The sequence below is a fragment of the Setaria viridis genome, chromosome 1 (assembly GCF_005286985.2).
Source record: "Setaria viridis chromosome 1, Setaria_viridis_v4.0, whole genome shotgun sequence".
NCBI classification, from domain to species: domain Eukaryota; kingdom Viridiplantae; phylum Streptophyta; class Magnoliopsida; order Poales; family Poaceae; genus Setaria; species Setaria viridis.
The window spans coordinates 25,577,547-25,601,558 of NC_048263.2; the positions used below are offsets into that span (position 1 = coordinate 25,577,547).

General features: G+C 44.6%; 3 protein-coding genes across 3 annotated transcripts; 1 reads left to right on the top strand and 2 right to left on the bottom strand.

Moving 5' to 3' along the window:
- Window positions 1-148: 148 nt before the first annotated feature.
- LOC117838900 (uncharacterized) lies at window positions 149-1,452 on the bottom strand. The gene is made up of 3 exons (XM_034721806.2): window positions 1,292-1,452; window positions 800-875; window positions 149-590 (listed from the first exon to the last, which is right to left on the bottom strand). The coding sequence occupies exons 1-3, from the start codon at window positions 1,445-1,447 to the stop codon at window positions 352-354; spliced, it is 471 nt and encodes a 156-aa protein (XP_034577697.1). The 5' UTR covers window positions 1,448-1,452; the 3' UTR covers window positions 149-351.
- A 2,542-nt stretch (window positions 1,453-3,994) lies between these two features.
- On the top strand, window positions 3,995-4,830 carry LOC117863356 (zinc finger A20 and AN1 domain-containing stress-associated protein 5). Its single transcript, XM_034747055.2, has one exon. It carries the CDS (start codon window positions 4,144-4,146, stop codon window positions 4,591-4,593), a length of 450 nt encoding a protein of 149 aa, XP_034602946.1. The 5' UTR covers window positions 3,995-4,143; the 3' UTR covers window positions 4,594-4,830.
- A 4,568-nt stretch (window positions 4,831-9,398) lies between these two features.
- On the bottom strand, window positions 9,399-10,369 carry LOC117840070 (uncharacterized). Its single transcript, XM_034720543.2, has 2 exons — window positions 9,780-10,369; window positions 9,399-9,681 (listed from the first exon to the last, which is right to left on the bottom strand). Exons 1-2 carry the CDS (start codon window positions 10,272-10,274, stop codon window positions 9,673-9,675), a joined length of 504 nt encoding a protein of 167 aa, XP_034576434.1. The 5' UTR covers window positions 10,275-10,369; the 3' UTR covers window positions 9,399-9,672.
- Between the last annotated feature and the right edge of the window lie 13,643 nt (window positions 10,370-24,012).

Consider the following 24,012-nt stretch of genomic DNA (forward strand, 5'->3'; position numbering starts at 1 on the left):
CGACATGATGCATTACCAATTAATCTAACAATTGAATTAATTTGAATCTAGATTTGTCAAGCTGGAAGATTTAACATGGACTGCGCTCATGTTCTTTTCTATAAGAGAAGTATTGGACAAGTGTTTAGGGGGAACTCCAAAGCAATGGTAAAAGTAAAATGTAGCGAGCAACAATCCTGCAAGGGATGTGCTCACCTTGAATTCATACAGACTGGGTTTTATCATTTATTCTATAATTCGTAATCACTTGCTAGAGTGGCAACAACATGACGCAAACCCCACAAAACTCATTTTCCCAGCTGGTTCTAAAGTAAGGTTTAGGGGTCACAGCATCAGCATCACATGTGACGATCAAGCGTCAGCTTTGGCTGGGGTTATCTCTGGTGCAGCCTCCGCCGCAGGCGCTTCTGCTGCAGTGCTGGGAGCTGCTTCTGCTGCTGGAGCCGAAGCGGCCGGGGCTGTGGCTTCGCCCTCCCAGTAGGAGGTCTTCTTCCCCGACTTGGAAACCGTCTGGAAGACATCCTCAGGCTTGACATTGCCTTTGACTGTCACCTTCTGCTCCTTGAGGTCTATGTCAAAGGTCTCCACTCCTGATTCAAGAAGAACAAGCAATGAGCTGCAGATCACCCATATCCATGGGTGGTAAACTTGTGGTACATAAACACTGAACATTTTGACAGATTAGGGTTTCCGCCTCAGATCAAGTGATTAATTTACTGGTAAGTTTCCCATAAGCTGGCAACAAGCTAGGCTTTGTTGGTAAGAGATGCTATATAATTGCTGTGAAAACAAAATTAACCTTCCATCTTGGTGAGCACTCTCCTGACTGCCCCGGCGCAACCCTCGCATGACATAGCAACCTTGAGGACAACAGTCTGCATGGCCAAGTGAAGATAATCAGACCAGCTAGGAAAACATCATATCAAGCTCTCACATATAGTACCATCAATACAAAAATCAGGGACTCTTAATGTTCTTCTACATCTGGAGCTCAGAGAAAACGAAGATAATCAGACCAGCCAAACATCATATAACGAAGCTAGCTAGCTCTCATTACCAACAATCAATTACTAGAAACTCCAATGTGTCATTCTACATCTATTGAAACTCAGAACATGAGGCGATCAATTATGTTCTCCTCGTGTAGTTTGTTCCGGTTGCAATCCTTAATTTGGCCATCATATTAATAATTCTACGAATCAAAAACCCATATGTTGGAAACCTTCAACATTTGCTAACAATAGATCGCTATGTGAGAGATCGGGGACAGGGGATGAAGGAGATTGGTTACCTCAGCGGCCATGGCTCTCACGGATCTCGGCGGAGAAGAACTAACCCAAGCTGAAGCAGCGGAGGGGGAGGAGGAGGGACTGGAAGAAGTCGGTCGGTCGGTGGGAGATCGATCGGCGTCGGCGTGTGCCCTGGCTTCATGGATCGGGGTCTCCATAAATAGCCGCGGCGGTGGCGTAGCAAGAAAGCAGAAAGCCGGCGACCGGTGGGTGGACGCGCACCAAACAGCACGCACAAAGCGAGCTCGGATGAGAGCCAGAAAAAGCTCAAAAGGCACAGTGGTTGTTGCTGTTGCCCAAGATGCCTGAGCTGACCTGCCCCTGCCCCCGGCCTCGCGGTGTAGTACGCTAGTACCGGAAGTACACCGCCCTTCCGGCGGTGCAGTACAACCGGCGGGACTTGTGGCTGCTGGCAGTTGTGTTGTAGTGGTAGTACTCCATATCTTCCTGCGTGCCTTATTAGCTAAGCTAGCTTGTTTAGTTGCGTCTCTGATCAGGTATCGCATTGTTCTGTTCTGCGTGGGCGGCGGCGGGCATCTTTGCTCACTTTTGTATTGCGTCGCCCCGGCCTTGGCCATCCCCATCCGTCTCCGATCCTCTCTTTGCAGGTGCACTGTCGTCTCGTCAGAATTTTACAATTTGTCCAGGGTGTTCTTATCTTCATGGCTCTTTGTGCTGTCGTCGTTCCGTGTTGATTTCGTAAACGCTTTTGGTTCCTTTAGCCTGCAGATTGAGCTTCGGTGATTACGAAGATGATGGAGGTTCTGGACAAATAAATCAAGCCCGGGTCCGGCAGTGTAAATGCTGGGATGATACAAGCTTTGCCACAGTATGTCACTGAAGGAGCAGCCCCTGCCTATGAGCTACCAGTTGCGTTTTGTTCCCACTGGGATTTTCTTCTCTGCTTTCGTGACAGATGGTCAAGTACTCAAAGTCACTCATCAGCTCCTTCTAGGTACGGACTTCATTGGGCTGCTGGGCTGCTGCCTGCTGGAGATTTTGCGCTAGCAAGAATACATTCGCGTCAGCATTTTCTTCCATGTTCATCCTGCAAACACATCAGATGGGTTTTCTTTTCTTGGCCCAGTCTGAGTCTCCTTCTCTTGGCCCAACAAACCCGCCGTTCAGCAGGGAGGGGTTAACTTTGGCACGTAGTGGTTCGCTCGCTCATCTGCAGGCCCAAAAGCAGAGATGGAGAGTCTGCCCGGAGAAGAAGGCCCACCGATAACTCAGGTCCAGATTTTGCATAGATGGGCCGACCAACTTCGAGGAACACTGTACAAAAATATTTCTTCAGATGAATCAGTGAAGATTGAAGACTCGTGTGTTTATGCAGTGTCGAGCACGTGCAGATTCATGCCTATGCTTCCCACAGCTATAAACATAGACAAGCGGACACAAAATGAGTCTACGCCAAGACAAGGTCTTTGAAAAGTTGTGGCGTCCCAAAACATGTCACTGAAACAAACGTTGCCTAAGAAAATCGTGGTGCAGCTGAAGTGTGACGCGGCAATGATTTGCAATGAACATAAAGCTTCGAGCCTTCGATGTCGCACCTTGACAAAAGATCGCAACACCAGGTCACCAGCCGTTAGCAAACGCTGATATCTTGCCGTTTCCGTCAGGTCCCGGCATCTTCCTCACTGCGTTTGTTAAAGTTTCCGCTTCCACCACTTTCCTTCGGCCCCTAAAAATGAGACCGGTGCTTCCTTTGCTGATTTCCCCAAACATACAGGCATACAGCAAGCATGCTAGCGAGAGCTGTCCTGATCTGACTCCTTCCACGTTCTATCGCTGTCCCGTCCAGCGGGACCGCGTGCCGTGTCTGTACCCTTGTTCCGCTAGCCCCTGCTAGTCTCTTTCCCTGTGCTCCGGAGAAAATACTGGGTTTACAGGTGGGTTTGCTGGCAAGCTGTCATCTATAGGTTCAAAAAAGCTGCAGGTTCCAACTGAGGCAAATTTCAGCCAAATTCTTGACCATACCAAGCGAGAGTGAGTGACCGTGTTTGGAACTTTGGACTGCCTTGAAATTTGAGGAGGTATCGATTGGATTCCACGTGGCCTCCGCAGCCCGTCAGCCGTCAGATCCAAAAACCCAAGTTCATCCCATCATAGCCATCAGCGTCCGAGCCTGTATAATAGGCTTTTGCGTAGCGCGTCCAAATTGGTAGCGTAAAGTTTGCAGCGTAAAGTTTGCAGTTTACCATAAATGCGCAACTGTAGTATTTCGTTTATATTTGTGAATTATTATCCAAACATTGACTAATTAGACTCAAAAGATTCATCTCGTAAATTACAACAAAACTGTGCAATTAGTTTTTAATTTTGTCTACATTTAGTACTTCATGCATGTACCGCAAATTTGATGTGATGGAATCTTCTTTTTGCATAGTGTCAAAGAACAAAGGCTAGAGGTGTGCGTAGCTCTCAACGTCTGGGACGGCCAAACCATGGACCGGACGGCACGGCAGGTCGGCACGTTGGACCCAGACCAATCGCGCGCGCACGGCGCACGTAACTGACACCACCGTTCCGTTCCCGCGTCGTCCTCGCCCTCCTCTTTCCAGCATTCGACCGCCCACCCCGCCGTAGCAGCCCAACCATCGCCGGCGTTGCCGTCGCCGTCGCCGTCACGCGGCGGTCGACTTGTCGTACCCTTGTCGCTATCCCTTCCCGTCCCTTGAAACAAAAGCCAAATCGATCGATCGATCCCTCCCTCCTCCACACACCTTTCGGCCGCTTTACGCAACGCCTTTTTAATCCCTTCCGCCCTCCGCTTCCCGTCCCCCCACCCCAGCCTGCACCTGCCCTGCGCCGCGCCGCGCCGCGCCGTGCTGTCTCTGACCCGGCGGCCATGGCGGAGGAGCAGCAGCAGAGGTGGCAGGAGGGCCACCGCCTGTGCGCCAACAACTGCGGCTTCTTCGGCAGCCCCGCCACGATGGACCTCTGCTCCAAGTGCTACCGCGACCTCAACCAGCAGCAGCCGGCCACTGCTCCCGCGCCGCCAGCCTTCCTGCCGTCCTCCTCCACCGCCGCCGCTTCCGTGGCTGGCGTCGCGGCCGTGGCCGAGCCCAAGGCTCCAGCGGCGGCCCCCGCGGGAGCCAGGCAGGCGGGCAGGTGCGCGAGCTGCCGGAAGCGCGTGGGCCTGACGGGGTTCGCGTGCCGCTGCGGCGCCACCTTCTGCGGCGTGCACCGGTACCCGGAGCGCCACGCGTGCGCCTTCGACTTCCGCGCCGCCGGCCGCGACGCCATCGCGCGCGCCAACCCCGTCGTCAAGGGCGACAAGCTCAAGGACAAGGTCTGAGGGCCAGGAGCCTCGTTCCCTCCATTCGATCCCCCGCACTTTTCCTCCACGCGACGCCGGAAGGAGGAGGAGGCGGAGGACGACGACGACGACTGCCGGAACGGATCGTCGGGACTGTACGAACTACTACTCCGTGTACCCTGCGACTGGTGTACTGTAGCTTCAACTGCATGTGTAAGCCGACGGCCCGTCGGCCATCGCAAAATCCAAATCGAAAACTAAATTGGTTTCGAATAAGAGATCCCGATCGTGAGGCCTTCTTGTTACGGGCAGTTTCCCGTAACACCATCTTCGTCTTGAGCGCCGAATTCTCTCGAATGATTGGAGGCAGCTGACTGAATTCCAGAGTAGATTTCAGGTTTCGCGAAAGGTAGCTGATGCGTTAGTGCTCTACTGCTCTGTTTCCGGTGCCTCTGTTTCTGCTTTGCAGAGGGGAGCCAACGCGAGGTCTCGCTTTCGCTGGTAACACCAACAGAGAAGAAGCTCCTCCAATCCGCCGGCGACAAAGGAGAGAGGTGGATGCGTGATGCTTTCGACCTCGACCCGCTTCTTCTTCCCCCTGCCTTTTCTTGTAGATTGCAGTACTCCACTGCTCACGTTCTCATCAACCCAAGAAAATAAAGAAAAAAGCCGTGTCCTGGGTGGGTCAACCAATCGATCGCCTCAGAGCTTTCGGATAAGCATGGCAGGGGTGGTGTGCGCGTCGCCGGGTCCCCGTACGTACGCAGCGCTTGACGCCAACGTCTGAGCTGCCCTCGAGGCGAGCTCGCGCTGTCGCTGCCCCGCCGCCCATGCTGACAGATCCACCACGACCTAAATGAAAACTTCGGCGTTCCGAAGGCCGATAGGGACCTGATTTAAAACGTTTGTAAAGCTCGATATAGTTGTGAAAAAGGTATCATACTCTTTGTAGTCGTGAAAAACGGTGGTTTGTGATGCGAAACTATAATATGTTGTTACGTAACATGAACTAGAAATAATAAAAGTGTAGCGATGGGTTCTTTTAAAGTGTATTTTTTTTTGACAATGTTTCAGTCTTAGTTTAGTTTTCTGAATTTTTTTCTCAAGATTTAATGAAGGAACTCCGCAAAAGGGCCTTTCAAAAATTTGAATTAACCTAGGCCTTGAATATGCCTGGTCCCAATTGGGCTAGACTCGATAGGCCCAATGCTATCTTAGATAGGCATGTTTCATTCCTGTCTCCTTTTCCTTTTTTTTCCCGCATGCTTGGAAGAACACACTAACTACCATCTTGTTGAGATCCTGTTACTCAGAGTTAAAAAGAAACTCTTGTTACTCAGGTGGGAAAAAGTCATTAAGTACCACCAAAAATGCTGTTCAGAAAATGATTGAAGTTGTATGTACGGTATATCTTGCGCTCGTGAAGATGCTTGTTCGATTATCCAGCTATATCAACCGTATGCCAACTTGCCAAGCTAGCACCTATATCACATATGACTAATCGCATGTAGGCACTGGATCATGCACCGCATCCTTACATCTCGGCAACAGTGCTAGCCTGAGAGCAGTACAACAAGCTCCCTGAAGTAGGGATTGAGGGTAAAAAATTCAGCTTCAGCAGGATCCCTACTCATGCTTCTAAAGTAGGGAAGCATCCAAATCCCGGTCTCCGACCCCTTCTCCCACAGGTGGCTGGGAAGGCTCCTGCTCGGTCGTTTCTTCTATTTTGATCCGAGCGCCTCCGTTTCCTCTCCCCCGCTCATTTTTGCCCATGCGTCGCCGGCCTCCAGCCAGCCACCTCCGGCATCCACGACGCCGGTTCGTCTCTACGTCCGATTTGCTCACCAGCGGACCGATTCTGCCTGCGCGTGCTCTAACAATCCTCTACCCCATGCCCTACCGGAGCCCAGGGTCCTCTACCCCTGCCACCGGTGACCCGACTCCGCCCGGCCGCAAGCGCCACTCATGGCAACGAGATCCGCGGGCTCATCTGCATCTGGATTTGGTGCTTGTGATAGGCAATGCAATGTTCCACGACCTTGTTTGCGGTGGAATCTGCTACCCTATCCACAATGGCGATAGGTCATAAGTGGCACGACGACCTCGTCCATGGCAATGGTGGTAGCAGGATCCACAAGCTATCAAATGAGGTCTTCTTGGCGGATTGAGCTCATAACTCTTGTAGGTTGGTGGATGATTGCTACAACAACAATAGCATCCCGATTCTTGACTCAGATTCCTTAATTTTATTTTTTATTATGAAATTATCACTATTACAGGCAATCTTTATTAAATGAACACAACATTTTAACATGCGGTTTCTCAAGTAGATCGTGCATGCCTTAGATCACAGGCGGTGGTTAAACGCCTGTGGAGATTAGTTACCATCTGCCTAAAAAAGTAGTTTTGTATTACTATAGAATAGTACTAGTTCGTTCATTATCCATATAGTACTTACGTATACATAGAACTAGGTTAAATGGGTGCGAAGACCTACTCTGTCACACACATGCACATTAGATTTTAAATCTTGGGCTATAACTACCGCTATAGCTTTTTTTAGTGGGCGCTATAGCTATTTGAGGTAGCTATTTGTACTCATGCAGGTGCGGAGCTGGACCAGCCCAACGCCTAGGGCCACTACACGGGCTAACTGCACTTGCTGGGCTGGGCCTTCTTGCTACGGTGCACATAATGGAAAAACTGGACTGATGCCTAGGCCATATATAATTTAGCCACTATAATTTACTATTAGCTATTTTTAGAGTTCCCCTTAGCCTGCTATTCATAACTATGACGCGCGCACACACACGGGGGACCTGAGGATGGCATGGCTTTGTATGTAGCTTGTACTCCCTCCGTACCCGAAATTCTTGACATTGAGGATATAATTATGCTTACTAAGGAGTAATTAATTAGGAGGTATTTTTCCCTGTCTGCCCCTATTAAATATGGTTGCGTGTGCATCTCAAACAAGAAAGTTACCCATCTCAGATGGCTAGCGCACTGAGGCGTGAGAGTGGCGAGCTGGGGTCGATTCCTGGCAGCCACAAATTTAAGTCGTTGGGCGCGTTTGTTTTTCATTTGGCGCTGCGGCCGTGTTGCACCGCTTGCTTAAACGCCTTGTTTGCGCGCGCTGAGCCTTGCTTACTTGCTTGCTTAAACACCTCGTCTCATCACTTCGTTGCTTGCTTGCTTGCCGTGCTAGCTTGCTTCCTCACATGGCTTAGCTTTTTTCCTTCCACATCTGCGACGCAATGGCTGAGTTTTGCTTCGGCTTTGATCTAAACATCCGTTTAGAGGATGATGACGACGGCAACCTTCCCTTGGATCCCAACGAGCATGAAGGTGATGACGACAACACTGGATTTGATTTGAACGAGCCTGAAGATGACGAGCATGGCAACGGTACTACCTCTTCTTGTCTTGTGCATGTAAAACATCATTTTTTTTCTCCTGCTGCATGTTCTTCTTCTCTTGTCGCTAAACGAGCATGTTCTTCTTTTTTATAGGATTCAGTTTGAACTTGCCACTAGATGAATTTGGAGCTTTTGATTTTGATTACATACAAAATGCTTGTTTTATTCCTATATTTATATCTGCCGTGAGTACTATAAATAAGCTTGTTGTTTCCCTATATTTAGATCATGTCGTGACTACATTTTACTATGAATAAGCTTGATCTTTTTCCTATATTTACATGTTAGAACAATATGTTGAGACTCCCGTTCAAGTACACCCGCCGAAGCATGACTATCCTGAACATGTTAGAAAACAAGTGTACCAAGCATTGTTGATGACAAGCAAGAATGGGAAACTAGGAAAGCAAGATACAATAATTGTTGCCGATCAATTTGGAGTAAAGATTCGATCAGTTCAGCGTATATGGAAGCAAGGTAAAAACCAACTTTCTCAAAACATTCCGGTCATGGTTGCTAGTCTAAAGAAAGGTAGATGTGACCGTAAAGCAACCCCTCTTGATTTGGAACAACTGCGTAATATTCCTCTCAAGCAAAGAATGACCATAGAAGATGTGTCTAGTAGAATTTGTATTAGCAAATCTAGGATACAAAGGTATTTGAAAAAGGGTTTGCTTAAGCGCCACTCTAGTAGCATAAAACCTTACCTCACTGAAGCTAACAAGAAGACTAGGTTGAAGTGGTGCATGGACATGATTGAGTAAGGTTTGGCTGATGATTCAAAGTTTAAGGATTTGTTTGACTTTGTGTTTATTGATGAGAAATGGTTCTACCTTTCTCAAAAATCTGAGAGGTACTACTTGCTACCCGAGGAAGATGAACCACATCGCACTTGCAAAAACAAGAACTACATCCCTAGAATCATGTTCTTGTGTGTATGTTCTCGGTCAAGATTTAGAAATGGAGAATGTGTGTTTGATGGCAAAATAGGTTGCTTTCCACTAGTCACTTTTGAACAAGCTATTAGAGGAAGTCACAATCGTCTTCACGGAGAGCAAGTAATCAAGCCAATTCAATCAATCACAAGGGAGGTGATAAGAGATTTCATGATAAATAAAGTGTTGCTTGCAATTAGAGCCAAGTGGCTAAGAGAAGATGTGAACAAGCCGATTTTCATACAACAAGACAATGCTCCTTCTCATTTAAAAGTGGATGATCCTCAATTTTGTGAGGTTGCTAAGCAAGATGGGTTTGACATTCGGCTTATATGTCAACCACCCAATTCTCCAGATTTTAACATTCTAGATTTGGTTTTTTTTAGCTAATCAAGCTATTCAATACAAGAAAGATGCTAAGACAATGAAAGATCTTTCAATACAAGAAAGATGCTAAGACAATGAAAGATCTAATTCCAGTAGTCGAACAGCTAAATGATCATCCATTCCATTGTTTCAATACAAGAAAGATTGTTTAGAAGGTCTAATTTCTTGAATACATGTTTTGTAGGCATTCTTGGAGTACAGTCCATGGAAAGCAAATAGGATTTTTGTAACACTACAATCTGTTTTGAAGGAAGCAATGAAGCTTAAAGGTTGCAACAATATAAAAATTCCTCACTTGCAGAAACAAAAACTAGAGAGGGAAGATAGGCTGCCATTGCAAATCCCTTGTGAAGCTTCATTGCTAGCCGAAGCACTTGCTAGTCTTGCTAAAACAAAATAGAAGATGCAAGTTAGTTTATGCAAATTATTAGATGCGTGTATCTTAGGTTTGCAATGGCCAAATTGTGAGATGCATGTACTGTACCTTAGTGCTCTTTGTTTGCTGCTTCTTAATATGCTCATCCACCTTCTTCAAAACTTCATCAGTGCACAAGATTATAGTACCATCCATCTCAAGTTTAGCCACATCAGGAATGTAGAACTTGCAATCGAATCTGTCCATTAGATGGAACCACTTTGCTGAGATGTCGTAGTCTTCATGTAGAAGGCCACAACGTGCACACCTGCGAGCGTTCTGGTGAGCTTGGAAGCAAGCATCTCCAAAGACGCCGCCAGCGTGCAACGTGCCGCAACGAGGACAGTGCACGACCTCGTCGTCGTTTGGGACGTCCTCGACGGAGTTCGGCACGACGTCGACAGAGTCCAGCACGAGCTTGACGGAGTCCAGCACGACAACGTCGATGGAGTCCGGCACAACATCGACGGACTCCATGGCCACATCAGAGTCCAGCGCGTTGACGGAGACGAGCGCATCGACGGACTTCAGGGCCTCCAAGTCCAGCGCGCCGACGGACTTCATGGCCTAAACGATGGCGGCGAGGAAGCGAGCAGGAAGGGAGGCGGGTGCTGCGGAGAGGGAGGGAGGCGCGTGCAGCGACTTTTACTCATACGCGAGAGCCGAGAACGGGCGGTGACCAAGAGAAACGAGGCATCGAGCAATTAATGCCGAGTCCGATGGCGAGCGGAACGGACGCGAGCGCCAGGGGTAAACCCGTCCGAGCGTGGCCGAGCGAGCGTAGAACGTCAACACGACGGGAGCCCAGGTCAACAATTTCAGGTACGGAGGGAGTACTATCTCTATAGCTTGAAGCTATAGCTCGTCGCTTCCTCCAGGCCAGCGGCCAGCAAGGCAGCAACGCATAAAAGTTCAGCAAGACAGAGGAACAGCGCCGAAAGAACAATATTTACCCATCCATTCGCATACGGAGCTCCAGCAGAAGGAACAAATGCACGCCGTGCTGCAGGTCTGGTCAAGTGGAATGATGGCGATGCACACATATGTATGCGAAGAGAGTGAAGACGAAATTTACTGTGGCTGACCACACATGCAATCTTTACCCTCTGTCATCAGCAGCTCTGTAGATTCTGTATATTCTATTCCCTTCCTCGGTTCCTCCCATCGCCATGCTACTATACGCTTCGATTTGTAGCCTGCAGCTGCTGCTGCGTTGCACGAGACAAGCAAATGCTTGCGCCATCACTGACGAGTGACTATAGCGGACCGTAGCTACTGTGAATCTAGCGACTCCTAGGTTCTTCGGCTCGTCCGAGCTGAAACAGTTCGCGTGACGTGCGAGACGGCGTCGTTCGTTTTTGTCCGCGTTCTGTCTGTCCCACTGTCTGTGCGCGCGAGCTTAGGGCATGATGACGAGAAGTACGAGATGGATCGAGATGCCATGGATCGGTCGCCGGTTCCCGGCTGCCATGATGGTGAGGGGCTTGATTCGCTCGCAGCATCCGCGCGATCCCCTTTGAATGCAGTGCGCGATAGATCATCATTCATCATGGTTTGCTAGTCGTAGGCCTCTGGCGCCATGGAATTCATTTCGGGGAATCGGTTTGGGTGCCGAAATCTTGATTGCGTTTTGGTATAATATTTCTCAAGTCGTTTTTACTACATTGAAGATGTATAAACATAAACTTGATCCTTGGCGTGCTACGCCAAATTTATATTGAAGACAAACTTACCATCAAAATGTTACTTGCATTAAAAATTGATTGTACAGTATGAGAGAAACCTTTGAACATATATTTTTGACATTTAGTTTATCTTAGATTGTATTATCTGTTGAAGTATAAGTGAATTGTTTAGCTTTCTATATCAACTTAAGTAGTGGGGAGGCAAATTCCGCACTAGGGGGTTTGCTTCTTCCTCCTCCATCTCTACCCCTTCTTTCCCTCTTTCTTCTTCTTTTCCCTCTTTTCTCCTCATCTCCCACCTCTGATTCTAATGGAGCTCTTCATCAATAGGGGGGCTAGCCCCCCTTTAAGATCTGCCCTGAACTTAAGCTTTTAGATTGACTAATTGGTGGATACAAATTAATATGGTGTCAATGCCAGATGTCTCGTGAACAAATTATGGTGTCAATGCCAGATGTCTCGTGAACAAATTTTAGCGAGAATGATGAGTTGTGGGTAATCTTACTGTTACTAATTGAAGGCTTCTTTTGAAGCCTCCAGGTGTCCACTTAGGATCCTAGGTGGATACTTTAGAAAAACGGAGAAATCCTAGAAATTCTCACAAAAATCATCCTAGCCATGGAATCTATTATGTTTTTTTAAAAAAATTACCCACCTATACCATTATAAATCACCTATACCATTATAAATAGTCTAGAATAACCCCTTGAACCAAAATCTAAATTACCGTGTTCTGCCATTAAATTAAATAAAATAATTCTTCAATTTGCATCTAATAAATTATGACCTTGCAATTATTAAACTTATACCTCTACACGTCAATGCTTCTGCCTTTGTATTCGCAAAAAAAAAAAAATCTGCCTTTGTATACACTTTATCGAAGAGTTTTTCAATCTACGCAAGTCACGTGTGCCCTAGCCACCAGACCTGACGCCGCCATGGCTACGATGTCGAGGTAGAGTACATCAGCGAGCTAACCCCGTCGAGGAATTAGGAATCTGTGGCTCCGCTTGGTTTCCATCGTGCACCTGATTGACGACTTGTGTTTCTACCCATTTGCAGTCTAGGATTTTGTTATCGTGTCCTCTTTCTCTTCCCCCAACTCTCAATCTGTTTCAACTTGCTACACCAATCACTCTCTCCTTTGCTTTGCAATCCCTGGCTGCGGTTCTCTATTTTCTAGGAGAACTACGCTGATTTGTTTTCCTGTCCTACATCAGGCACATGCTACCCAATGACGCCATGAGATCTGAGATCATACGTGATGTTTTGCGAGTCCAGCGCATTAAGGATGCTCGCCGGATTCAACTTGCTGTTTACCAGATCTTCCACCACGTCATCACAAACAACGAATCATGGTACACGAGCAGTGCATTGTGCACGAGCTAATGTGTTAATTAGGTGTGTGAGCCATGCATGCAAATTATATACAAGATGTAGATGAGAGACTGAAAGAGGCGGTGATCGGCTTCACCAGTCTTGCAAATTATACAGGTGAGCATGTGAAGACTACAATTTTCTGAAAATTAATGACCAATGTATGCGGTTTGACAGAAGACACAAGGTATATTTGATTATTTTTAAATCACCCAAAGTAAATCCATATATGTGTATACTGTGATACAGTAACTCTCCTTCTCATTCTCATATGGTATGTGAGATGTAAAAAAACATTATGATTTTTCTAATTTAAGAATACATTTTTTTCATGCTTTTAATATATGACCTGTTTATCACTAGACATTGGTCTTCAAGGAAGTTATCATGTGAGAAATTAAACCCCATGTGAGCAGCAATTTCAGATCAAGGACATTCTAAAGCCTGTGCCATCAACAATCCAAAACTAAATCATATACACCTTTTGAAATCAGCTGTTAATGAATTATGATATAAATAACGTTTGAATAATGCACTATTTGTTCATTCACCTGAACGAACTCCTGATCCATGTACATTGAAAGATCCATGTAGAAATGTCTTTAGAACTTTTTCCATCCTTTAATTTGATGTTTTCCCTTTTTTATTTGAATGTCCTTTATGCTTTGAAGATTATATACACCACTCAGGTATTGTTTTAATAATAGTTGTGCATTTACTTTTGAAATAAACCTAGTCTAACATGGAGTTGTCATCCTTTAGAAGGCTTTATGTTATATTTCTCACAACACGCACTAGAGAAAAGTACTCCCTCCATCCCATGGAAAGTGCAATACTAGCATTTGAAAAAAATTCCACAAAGAGTGCAATCTTAAGAATTGGATCGCAACTATCTACCAAATTAAGTAGTCAGATTTTATTTGCATGCCAAAATTAACTACATCTGGCCAACAAATGAGGCCAAGCGAGTCTTTTTTCATGACACCACTAATCCGTCTGAAAAAATAGGAATGCACTCTTCATGGGAGTAGATAAATCATATAAATTCTTATAAAAAATAATAAACATCTAGCCATTTTATTATTTGGTAGAATCTTATCACCATTGACAATAATAACCACTGTATCTATTCTATTTTCTAAAAAAACACATCTACAATTATTTATAATATATGAACAATAACCCAATATATGTGTACCTTTTACTCACTTATGCTGTTATAAATACAATCTAAAGTAACCCTTAAACTTAATTCTAAATTACCAACCTATGTCATTAATTTAAAAAAACTTAATTTAAATCTAAATTATTGGCCACTACCATTATTTAACAAATAAAAGAGAAACAGAGCAAGGTGAGAAATTTTGATTATTAGGCATTGGCACTAGTTTTTTCAAGATCTTTTAATCCTTGTATACCTCTCTAAATTACTCGCCTGTGCGGAAGCATGGGTTGATGGACTAGTTCTACTAATTTTCAGCACAAAACTCATGAAAATTGTTCTTCGAAAAATGAAGTGAGCCAATATTAGCTGGAAAGAACTTCGACCATCAACATAAATTGCTGAAACTAAGAGCATCTCCAACAGCTTTGGTAAAACTGAATAGCTAAAAATCTTTTTAGGTATATGAGAGAGAAAAATTTAGATACTTAAAAGTTGCATTCTCCAACATCATATGTAAAACTGGTGACCTATAATCCTCTCAAGCACTAATCTGCGATTGGAATTTTTTTCAGGGGCCAATCTATAAACTCGTCTTATCTTCTTCCCTTCTTCCCCTCATCTGTCGCTGGCCACTCGCTGTTGACGGTAGTTAGCACGCTAATTTGTGAACCGCAAGCGCACGGATTAGTTGTAGCTCTTCCCTTAGAGTAGTCCCCCAAGGTTTATCAATCTGTGGAACAAGTGGATTTGCACGCTTAACTAAGCACTAATCTATTTAACCGAAGGTTCTTTGTATGTGATAGGATTGAACTAACAAAAGAACTAGCGATCTAGATTAAGGTAAATAGAGAGTATGAACGTAAACAAGATAGATAAACGTTTGTCCTAGGATCTAGGATCACTTGTAGATGCAATCGCCAAGCATGAAAGGACTCGATCTAAGTGTTATCATGAGAAGATGTGCACCATACCCAACACTTTCCCTCTCGTATGTTGTCACTACACGAGGGTACTCAACTATTGGACAGTAAGAACACAGCATGATAATCGTTCTAGGTAAGCAAATAGGCAACCCAAAGTAGCGCTGGCCAGCCATTACATGAAAGAGCATCATCAAGATATGATTGATAACAAACAGATCTTAAACAAGAGGTCCATCTATTACAAATCAAGATCTCCATACAACCCCAAGGACAAATAGAGACTTTACCCCATGATCTTACACATGTTGACACAATTCTGGGTAAATGATGCCCTGTAGATCAACTGGACCGAAGACGATGACAAATGGGGGTAGGAAAGCCCTAGGCCGATCGGCCTGTGCACCTCCAAGCTGATTGGCTTAGGAGGTTTTCCCTTCCTCTGGTGCTCCACTTCGCGTGGCTTCTGGTAGGTCCAATCTTCTCTCCATTTTTCATCCTTGTGGCGGTGGTGGATGGTGTTTTTGAGGTGTTATCTCTCTTCTTCCCCTTTCCTTTCTTAATATCCATGAGGGGGTATTTATAGTCTTCAATAGGTGGTGGTTCTAGGTCGATGGTCGATGGAAAAACCATAGAGATTCGTGGATGTCACGCTGAAGAAACGAGAGGCCGACCGGGCCAAAGGGTCCCAAGTCGATCGGCCTGGGCCCTTTCTGGCCCTCCTGGTTCTCTCCTTCCTCGTGCTGGCTTCCCTCGATGACCCATGTCTAAATATTCATTAATCTCTTTATGTAAACCCCCTTGATTATGTCGTATTTCCTATCCTAATGCAATATACTCCAAAATACAACACATATGCAATAATAGGGTTAATTCAGGTGCCAAGTGGTGGGTTAGTATAAGAATAAACATGAAAACACTAGTTAAATAACATTAAAAGTGTGTAAATAACGAGCACCAAGAATCCCCCCACGCTTAGCTCTTGCTCATCCTTGAGCAAGTCAGCCGACTATAAACTTCTCCAGTAGGGTTGAATAAAGATCTTGAACCAAACCTGAGCAAGCGAGTCAAGTACCTAGCCTTCAAACAAAAGTTCAGAGGAGCAGCAAAGATAATCAAGTATGGGTGTTCAAAGGTTTATCTAAGCAAAAATTCCCCACAGCTTTTATTCAGAACAACCTTCAAAAATCAACTACACTTACTTTCTGGTATCTTTGGATGGTTTTTCTTTTGTCATAAAACAATATCCCTGCAACATAAATTGAAACAAGAACTCTTTTCCAGGTGCTTACATGTCACTTAATTAAAAAGGTAGCTATCCTATTTTCTTGCAAGCTCTCATCTCTCAAAAGTCACTCAATTATATGGTGGAGCTTGGGTATGGCTAGCTAAAGCTGACACTTTTGAGCCAATGATCATACGCATATCTATATAATGTGAGGTTTTCAAGGATGAGAGGATATAGAATGGTGGACATGTGCAAAGGAATATAAAAATAAGGACTCTAAGGCACAAATGATGTCCTCGTCATCGGATTGCACATGGTTGGAAAAAAAACCCGTTCCGTAGACAAGGTCATGTTTCTTTGCACTTTTCTTGATGACAGTAAAAACTCCCCCTCGTATCTTTCTTTATTTTCTCTATTATTTCTTTTTCTTTCTCTCAATACTTTTTCTCCTTCTTTCCCTCTTTTTTTGTTTCTTTTTCATTTTCCATCTCTTCTCCGAACCTCCTTTGAATACCACACCATAAAAATTAGTTTTAGATCCTTCCAGAAACCTTCCAAAAATTAACTGCGCAAAAACTGAAGCAAGGAGACCTCAGGCCGATCGGCCTTGAGGGGACCAGGTCGATCAGCCTGGCCTCTCCTTTCCTCTCCTCTGGTTCTTTCTGGTGAAGCTTCCTTATCGCGTATCTTACCTTATTTTTTTATAAAGCTTGACCAGAAACGGAATAGATCTTCGTAAATTGGGTTGTGTTCAAGGTATAGGTAATAAAATTTGAGAAATATTTGGTTCATGTTTATGAATTCTGTAGAAAATATGATTGTTCCAGTGGAGAACTCTCATTACTGAATATTGACGAGGCTAGCAATCAAAGATGGTAAAAGGATATGATCAATACTTAGAATTAAAGCAAACCAAGAGAGAATGATCCTAACTCAATTCAAAGCATCAACCCCGCTTATGGTAGTATGAATAAATCTTTTTGGGCTTTGGATAGGATAAACAATTACTCTCAACCTGGATAAAGAACTTGATCAATCTTGTTTTTGCAAAGGTTTTAGATAAGCAATAAAATTTTAAATCACCTCCAATTCAAGCCTTACTCATAAAGTATAATCAAAACCAAAGCACTTGATCATCATAAAGCATGGGTATTGCATAAATACACCGATTACTAAACTCCACAACAAAGATTTATAATTCAAGACAATGCTCATGATCCAATGTTGCAAAGACAAAGTAAAAGACAAGCAAGCAAAGGTAGACACTAAAAACACTCGCACGATCCTTGAATTTTATTCAAGGTTCTTCTCACAAAGACGTTAAAGTAGTGATCTAGGCCTAAGTCTTCCCAGAAGTTTAAGAATACTACTACTTTATCTACTTTTGATTGAAATAAAAACACTAATAAAGACTCTCACACAACTTGACTCGACCAAACTAGATCCAAAAACTCCAAACGAACGGCGATCTCCCCCCAAGCTTAAAAGCTACGATGTCCTCGTCATAACCATATGAAGTACCAAGGAAAAGGCACTCATAAAAGCACTAGTGACACTGCCCACATTGCTTGCACACGGGGTGGTTGCTGCTTCCTTCTCCATGCACCTTGTTTTTTCTCATGTTGCCACACATCCCGAAGAGCTTCCTCACATTCCTCTACAAGAACTTGAAGTCATCCTCCTAACGGCGATCTGTTGGAGGTATGCCCTAGAGGCAATCATAGAGATGATGATATTCCATTTGTATCCATGATTTATATTGTGTTCCTTGAATATCCATTAAAGGCTACTTGAATTGATTTGCAATTATGTGAATTGTATGTGAAACTCTTTACTTGTATGGTTATTTTAAAGTTGTCCCTAGTCGGAGTTCATGTGAGGACAGACATGAATATTAGACTAGCACATGTATTAGTTTCACAAGTCATGGACATGGAGATGTTGAACTAATAATGTGGGCACATGTGGAGACACGTGCTAGGACTGACCCAACACGAGAAGTAGTTCTCTCTTTACACAACATATACGCTTTGTCCTTAGACCTGAGATTGTCGCATGTACTCAAGATGTGGATCGACGTACTTAGGGGCTATCAAACGCTACGCCGTAACAGGGTAGTTATAAAGGTAGCTTTCGGGTTTGTCAATAAGCATGCTATGAGACATGATCAATCAAGATGGGATTTGCCCCTGTCTGATTGAGAGTGATATCTCTGGGCTCCTCGAGTGATCGGATCCGAAAATGCATGGCCATGCTACGTACGGTTAAGAGTTAACCTACAAAGGGATTCCGAATCATAGGATCGAGAAAGAGCGGTCGGCTCGAAGCTAGACCAAATATCGTGAGGCAAAGGGAATATCATGTATATAATGTTGTGATGGTTCATCTGATATGATCTTCGTGTGCGTATAGGAGTTGGCACGTCTTGCTAGAGGCCGCTACCGACTATTGGGCCGAGTAGGAGTACTCGGGCCATGTCTATACGTGTCCGAACCCATAGGGTCACACACTTAAGGGGCTGGAAGCCCAATTCGGATGTGATCTAAGTTGGATTAGGTTTAGAAGTACTAATGGGCCTCGGACCCAGAGGCCCGTTAGGAACCTCTATAAATAGAGGGGTGGGGGCGCCCTAGGATTTACACCTTTTGGCGAAACACATCTGCCGCGCCTCCCACGCCCTCACCTGTTGCAAATCACGGATCTAGCAGTCCGGCTTGCGACGCTTCCTCCCTGCACGTGTGGATACCTTGAAGGTGTTGCGCCTGCAGCACTTGGACGAGCCGCCGACGAGCCACGACGAGCCGACGATGAGCTGCGGCACGAGGGCGATCTTGCTGCACGTGAACGAGTTGCTGAGGAGCTGCTGGACGTTGACGTGATCGGCTACGTACGACTACGTTGATCGACTACGTACGACTACGTTGATCGTCTTCGCTGCATCGACGCAAATCTACATCTTCCGCACCAGTAGTGCGTCGAGTGGTAATCCCGTGATCCTTATACGACAGTTCTTCCTGGTTTTACGCGGTAGAAATTTTGATTTGCGCTAGTGTAGCCTACCTCGTATCCCAACAGTGGTATCAGAGCTGTAGCTGTTTAGTTTTGGATTCGGGATGTGTGCATATGGAGATATGCGAGTTTTTAATTTGATCTATGTCCTGGTTTCGTGTTCTTGCTGCAATGGTAGTGTAATGACATACTCCTACCGGTCGGGTTTTCGCCATCGGAGTTAAGTGATACACGTAATTCCAGTTGCAGTGAGCGAAGATCAATATGATTGGTCGAATCAAAATCTAGGTTCATACGCCAGGCGCATGAGATGTGCAATAGTAGATGGGATCTACTGCCGGGGTCGGGATTTTGCCGTGTGCGTATGCTTCGGTAAATCAGCCGTAACTTTTCGGTACAATCTTGGATCGGGGCGAATTTTATATGAAAATTGATCTACAGAAAAAGTTACACATGAAATTCAACGGCTTTGCCGTTTTTGGCGAAATTAGATTTCCCAAATTCGGCTTGGAAGATGGAGTTTCGGACCTTTGAAGTTTGGAACGTTAGGACGCTTAACTCTATTTTGCAGGATGTATGTATCTTGTGATCAGTATGACCCCTTTGTGTATGTGATGCATGTGTGTAACTTATTCGTGACCTGCATGTCGCGCGTACGGCAACACGGCAGGAGCCATATGTGTTGTCACCTTAATGTATTTAATGGTCTGCGTACCAATCTGTGATGATCCAAGCAACTATGTAATCTTCATTACTAGCTTGTTTACTAGCTATTAGGAGCAATAGCATGTTCTAGTTCTTGGATGACTCATCACCAGGAGAGTGGCGCACATGGAACATGGAGATGGAGATCACCATGGTGAACAGGTTCTATGGAGATGGAGATCACTATAAGAAAACGGGCCATACTGTGTCACAACTGTGTGAATGTTATTCTGTTTATGTTTTACTTTCTGCATGCTGTGATGTTAGAAGTAGAACGATCCCTCACAAAGTTTAAGCTAGTATGCCCTCCCAACTAAAACTTGCACCGTCCCATGTCTTGTACAATTAGTGGTGGGTCTATGAAATTAGGGTGCCACTAGTTTTCCTTGACTAGACGGGTTTGTGTCAGATACTTACACGCATAAGGGTTGGTTTGCTTAACAAGGTTAACTTAACGGTTAAGGACCTTGGGGCATAAAGGTTGGGCGCCGAGACATGGAGATGTCACCCAACAATAGGAGTCATATGTGATATGATTAGCAAAAGTTGCTTACCGATCTACCTTGTTTGCTAGTGGTGATGCTAAAGCTCACTAGTAGACTTGTTAGTTGTGGATTCTGAATCACTAAGTATCAATAGAGGGATATTGATTTTAGTGGGAGTAGATTCTGTTAAAATAGTTTAATATGATTTGCTCTATCATGGATACGTTTGTCTTAGTGTATTTTGCATTACTTTTGTTGTAGATTAAATAGCACCTAGCAACACCACACCGTTTGCTTTGCGTTCGGTCCTTGAGAAGGACAAGTTGAATGGAACAAACTACTCGGATTGGATCCGTAACCTGAGAATTGTTCTCAGGGCCGATAAAAAGGAAGATGTTCTAGACACCCCACTACCACCAGTACCTGCTGATGATGCATCTGCTGCCGTTAAGGCTGCTTACAAGAAGGCATTTGATGCTAATCTTGAGGTAAGCTGCCTTATGCTTGCTTGCATGGAACCCGAGCTGCAGATGCAGTTCGAAACAAATCATGAGGCACACGATATGATCGTGGCGCTCAAGGACATGTTCCAGACACAGGCTAGGACTGAAAGGTTCAATGTGTCCAAAGCCTTTCTGGAGTGCAAGCTAGCAGAAGGAGCAGCAGTAGGACCACATATAATCATGATGGTTGGTTACACTCAGCGATTGGAGAAGCTGGGCTTCCCAATGGGCAAAGAGTTGGCCACTGACTTCATTCTTTCATCTCTTCCGCCTAGCTATGGGAACTTCATCTCGAACTACCATATGCATGGGACGGAGAAGGGTCTGAATGAACTGTGTGGTATGCTCAAGACAGCAGAGGTAGACATTAAGAAAAGCGCTAGTACCAGCCATGTGATGGCTGTATAGAACAAGCCTACCTTCAAGAAGAAGGGCAATTCTTGGAAGAAGAAGGGTAAGGCTGGAGTGTCCAAGCCAAACCCAGCGTCCAAGGCTAAAGCTGGACCTGCTCCAGATAAAGAGTGCTTTTATTGTCACGAACCTGGTCACTGGAAGAGAAACTGCAAGCAGTACCTAGCTTCGTTGAAGAATGGTGGAAGTAAGAGTACTTCTACCTCAGGTACACTTGTTGTTAATGTTATAGACAACATATTTCTCGCTGATACAATTATTAATTCTTGGGTATTTGATACCGGATCGGTTGCTCATATTTGCAATTTGATGCAGGGAATGATAAGAAGTAGAAGCGTGGAAAGAGGAGAAGTTGATTTCCGCGTGGGCAATAATGTAAGAGTTGCTGCGTTGACCGTCGGGACGATGCAACTCTACCTCCCGTCAGGATTTATTATGAAGTTGAATAATTGTTATTTCGTTCCTAGTTTAAGTCGAAATATTTTGTCTCCTTCATGCTTGATGAAGGATGGTTATTCATTTGCGAGTGAAAAAAATGGTTGTGTGATCTCTAAGAATGATATGTTTATGGCTTTTGCATCCATTGTGAATGGATTATTTGTTTTAAATCTTGATGGTTCACTTGTCTGTAACGTAAGTGCTAAAAGGCCTCGGCCTAATGATTTGAGTCCTACCTACTTGTGGCATTGTCGTTTGGGTCATATAAGTGAAAAGCGCATGAAGAAGCTCCATTCTGATGGACTTCTAACTTCGTTTGATTTTGAATCATACGAGACATGTGAGGCTTGCTTGCTAGGCAAGATGTCCAAGACGCCTTTCACAGGATTTCCTGAGAGAGCAGTAGACTTGTTGGAACTCGTACATAGTGATATATGTGGACCAATGAGCACGACGGCTAGAGGAGGATTTCAATACTTCATAACTTTCACTGATGATTTTAGTAGATATGGCTATGTCTACTTGATGAGGCACAAGTCTGAAACCTTTGAAAAGTTCAATGAATTTCAGAATGAAGTTGAAAATCAGCGTGGCAAGAAAATTAAGGCCTTACGATCTGATCGTGGAGGCAAGTATTTGAGCCACGAGTTTAGCAATCATCTAAAGAGTTGCGGAATTGTTCCACAACTTACGCCGCCTGGAACACCTCAGAGAAACGGTGTATCCGAGCGACGTAATCGAACTTTGTTAGACATGGTTCGATCAATGATGAGCCAGTCGGACCTACCGTTATCATTTTGGGGATACGCTCTAGAAACAGCAGCTTTCACAATTAATAGGGTACCATCTAAATCCGTAGTTAAGACACCATATAAGATGTCGACTGGAAAGGTTTCTAGTTTGTCTTAGTGTTTGTCAAGCGACTTCAGTCGGACAAGATCACACCCAAGTCGGATAAGTGCATTTTTGTGGGATATCCAAAGGAAACTTTGGGATATTATTTCTACAACCGGTCAGAGGGCAAAATGTTTGTCGCTTGGAACGGGGTTTTCCTAGAGAAAGAGTTTCTTAAAGGAGAAAAGAGTGGAAAGACAGTGCATCTTGAAGAAGTTCAAGATGAGCCGATCAGGCAAGAATCAATGAGTGATGCTAACGTAGTAGAACAAGTTGAGACACCCATGGCAAGAGAAGCACCGCCACAACCATGAAGGTCGGCAAGGCTCCGCGAAATGCAGGAAATATTATTGTTGGACAATGATGAGCCTGCGACATATGCAGAAGCAATGATGGACCCAGACTCCGAAAAATGGCAGAGTGCCATGCAATCCAAAATAGAGTCCATGGGAGACAATCAAGTTTGGAACTTGGTTGACCCGCCTGATGGTGTTAAAGCCATAGAGTGCAGGTGGATCTATAAGAAGAAAAAGGACATGGATGGAAATGTTCACATCTATAAAGCACGACTTGTCGCAAAAGGTTTTCGACAAGTTCAAGGAGTTGACTACGACGAGACTTTCTCGCCCGTAGTGATGCTTAAGTCCATTTGGATTATTCTAGCTATAGCTGCATAGTTCGATTATGAGATATGGCAGATGGATGTCAAGACAACTTTCCTGAATGGAAACCTAGCTGAGGATGTGTATATGATACAGCCTGAGGGTTTTGTTGATCCAAAAAATGCTGGAAAGGTATGCAAGCTTCAAAAATCCATTTATGGATTGAAGCAAGCATCTAGGAGTTGGAACATTCGTTTTGATGAAGTGGTCAAAGGGTTTGACTTCAGCAAAAATGAAGAAGAGTCTTGTTTTTACAAGAAGATTAGTGGGAGCTCTATAGTATTTCTAATCTTATATGTGGATGACATATTATTGATTGGAAATAACATTCCTATGCTTGAGTCTGTAAAGACTTCACTGAAAAATAGTTTTTCGATGAAGGACTTAGGGGAAGCAGCATATATTCTGGGCATTAAGATCTATAGAGATAGATCGAGAAGGCTTATAGGTTTAAGCCAAGATACTTACATTGACAAAGTGTTGAAGCGGTTTAGCATGGAAGAGGCAAAGAAAGGGTTCTTGCCTATGTCACATGGCATATATCTCAGCAAGACTCAGTGTCCTTCAACTGCTGATGAGCGGGATCGCATGAGTAGAGTGCCATATGCCTCGGCTATTAGATCTATCATGTATGCAATGATAAGTACTCGCCCAGATGTTTCATATGCGCTAAGTATGACAAGAAGACACCAATCTGATCCAGATGAGAGTCACTGGACAACGGTGAAAAACATTCTTAAGTACTTGAGAAGGACTAAAGATATGTTCCTTGTCTATGGAGGTGTGGAGGAGCTCGTTGTAACAGGTTACACCGATGCTA

Excerpts from the sequence above, each read along its gene's own strand:
- LOC117838900 (XM_034721806.2), bottom strand. The coding sequence starts at position 1,447 with ATGGAGACCCCGATCCATGAAGCCAGGGCACACGCCGACGCCGATCGA. Across the intron at positions 876-1,291 it reads TGAGAGCCATGGCCGCTGAG|ACTGTTGTCCTCAAGGTTGC; the intron begins GTAACCAATCTC and ends TTGGCCATGCAG. Across the intron at positions 591-799 it reads AGTGCTCACCAAGATGGAAG|GAGTGGAGACCTTTGACATA; the intron begins GTTAATTTTGTT and ends TTCTTGAATCAG.
- LOC117840070 (XM_034720543.2), bottom strand. The coding sequence starts at position 10,274 with ATGAAGTCCGTCGGCGCGCTGGACTTGGAGGCCCTGAAGTCCGTCGAT.
- LOC117863356 (XM_034747055.2), top strand. The coding sequence starts at position 4,144 with ATGGCGGAGGAGCAGCAGCAGAGGTGGCAGGAGGGCCACCGCCTGTGC.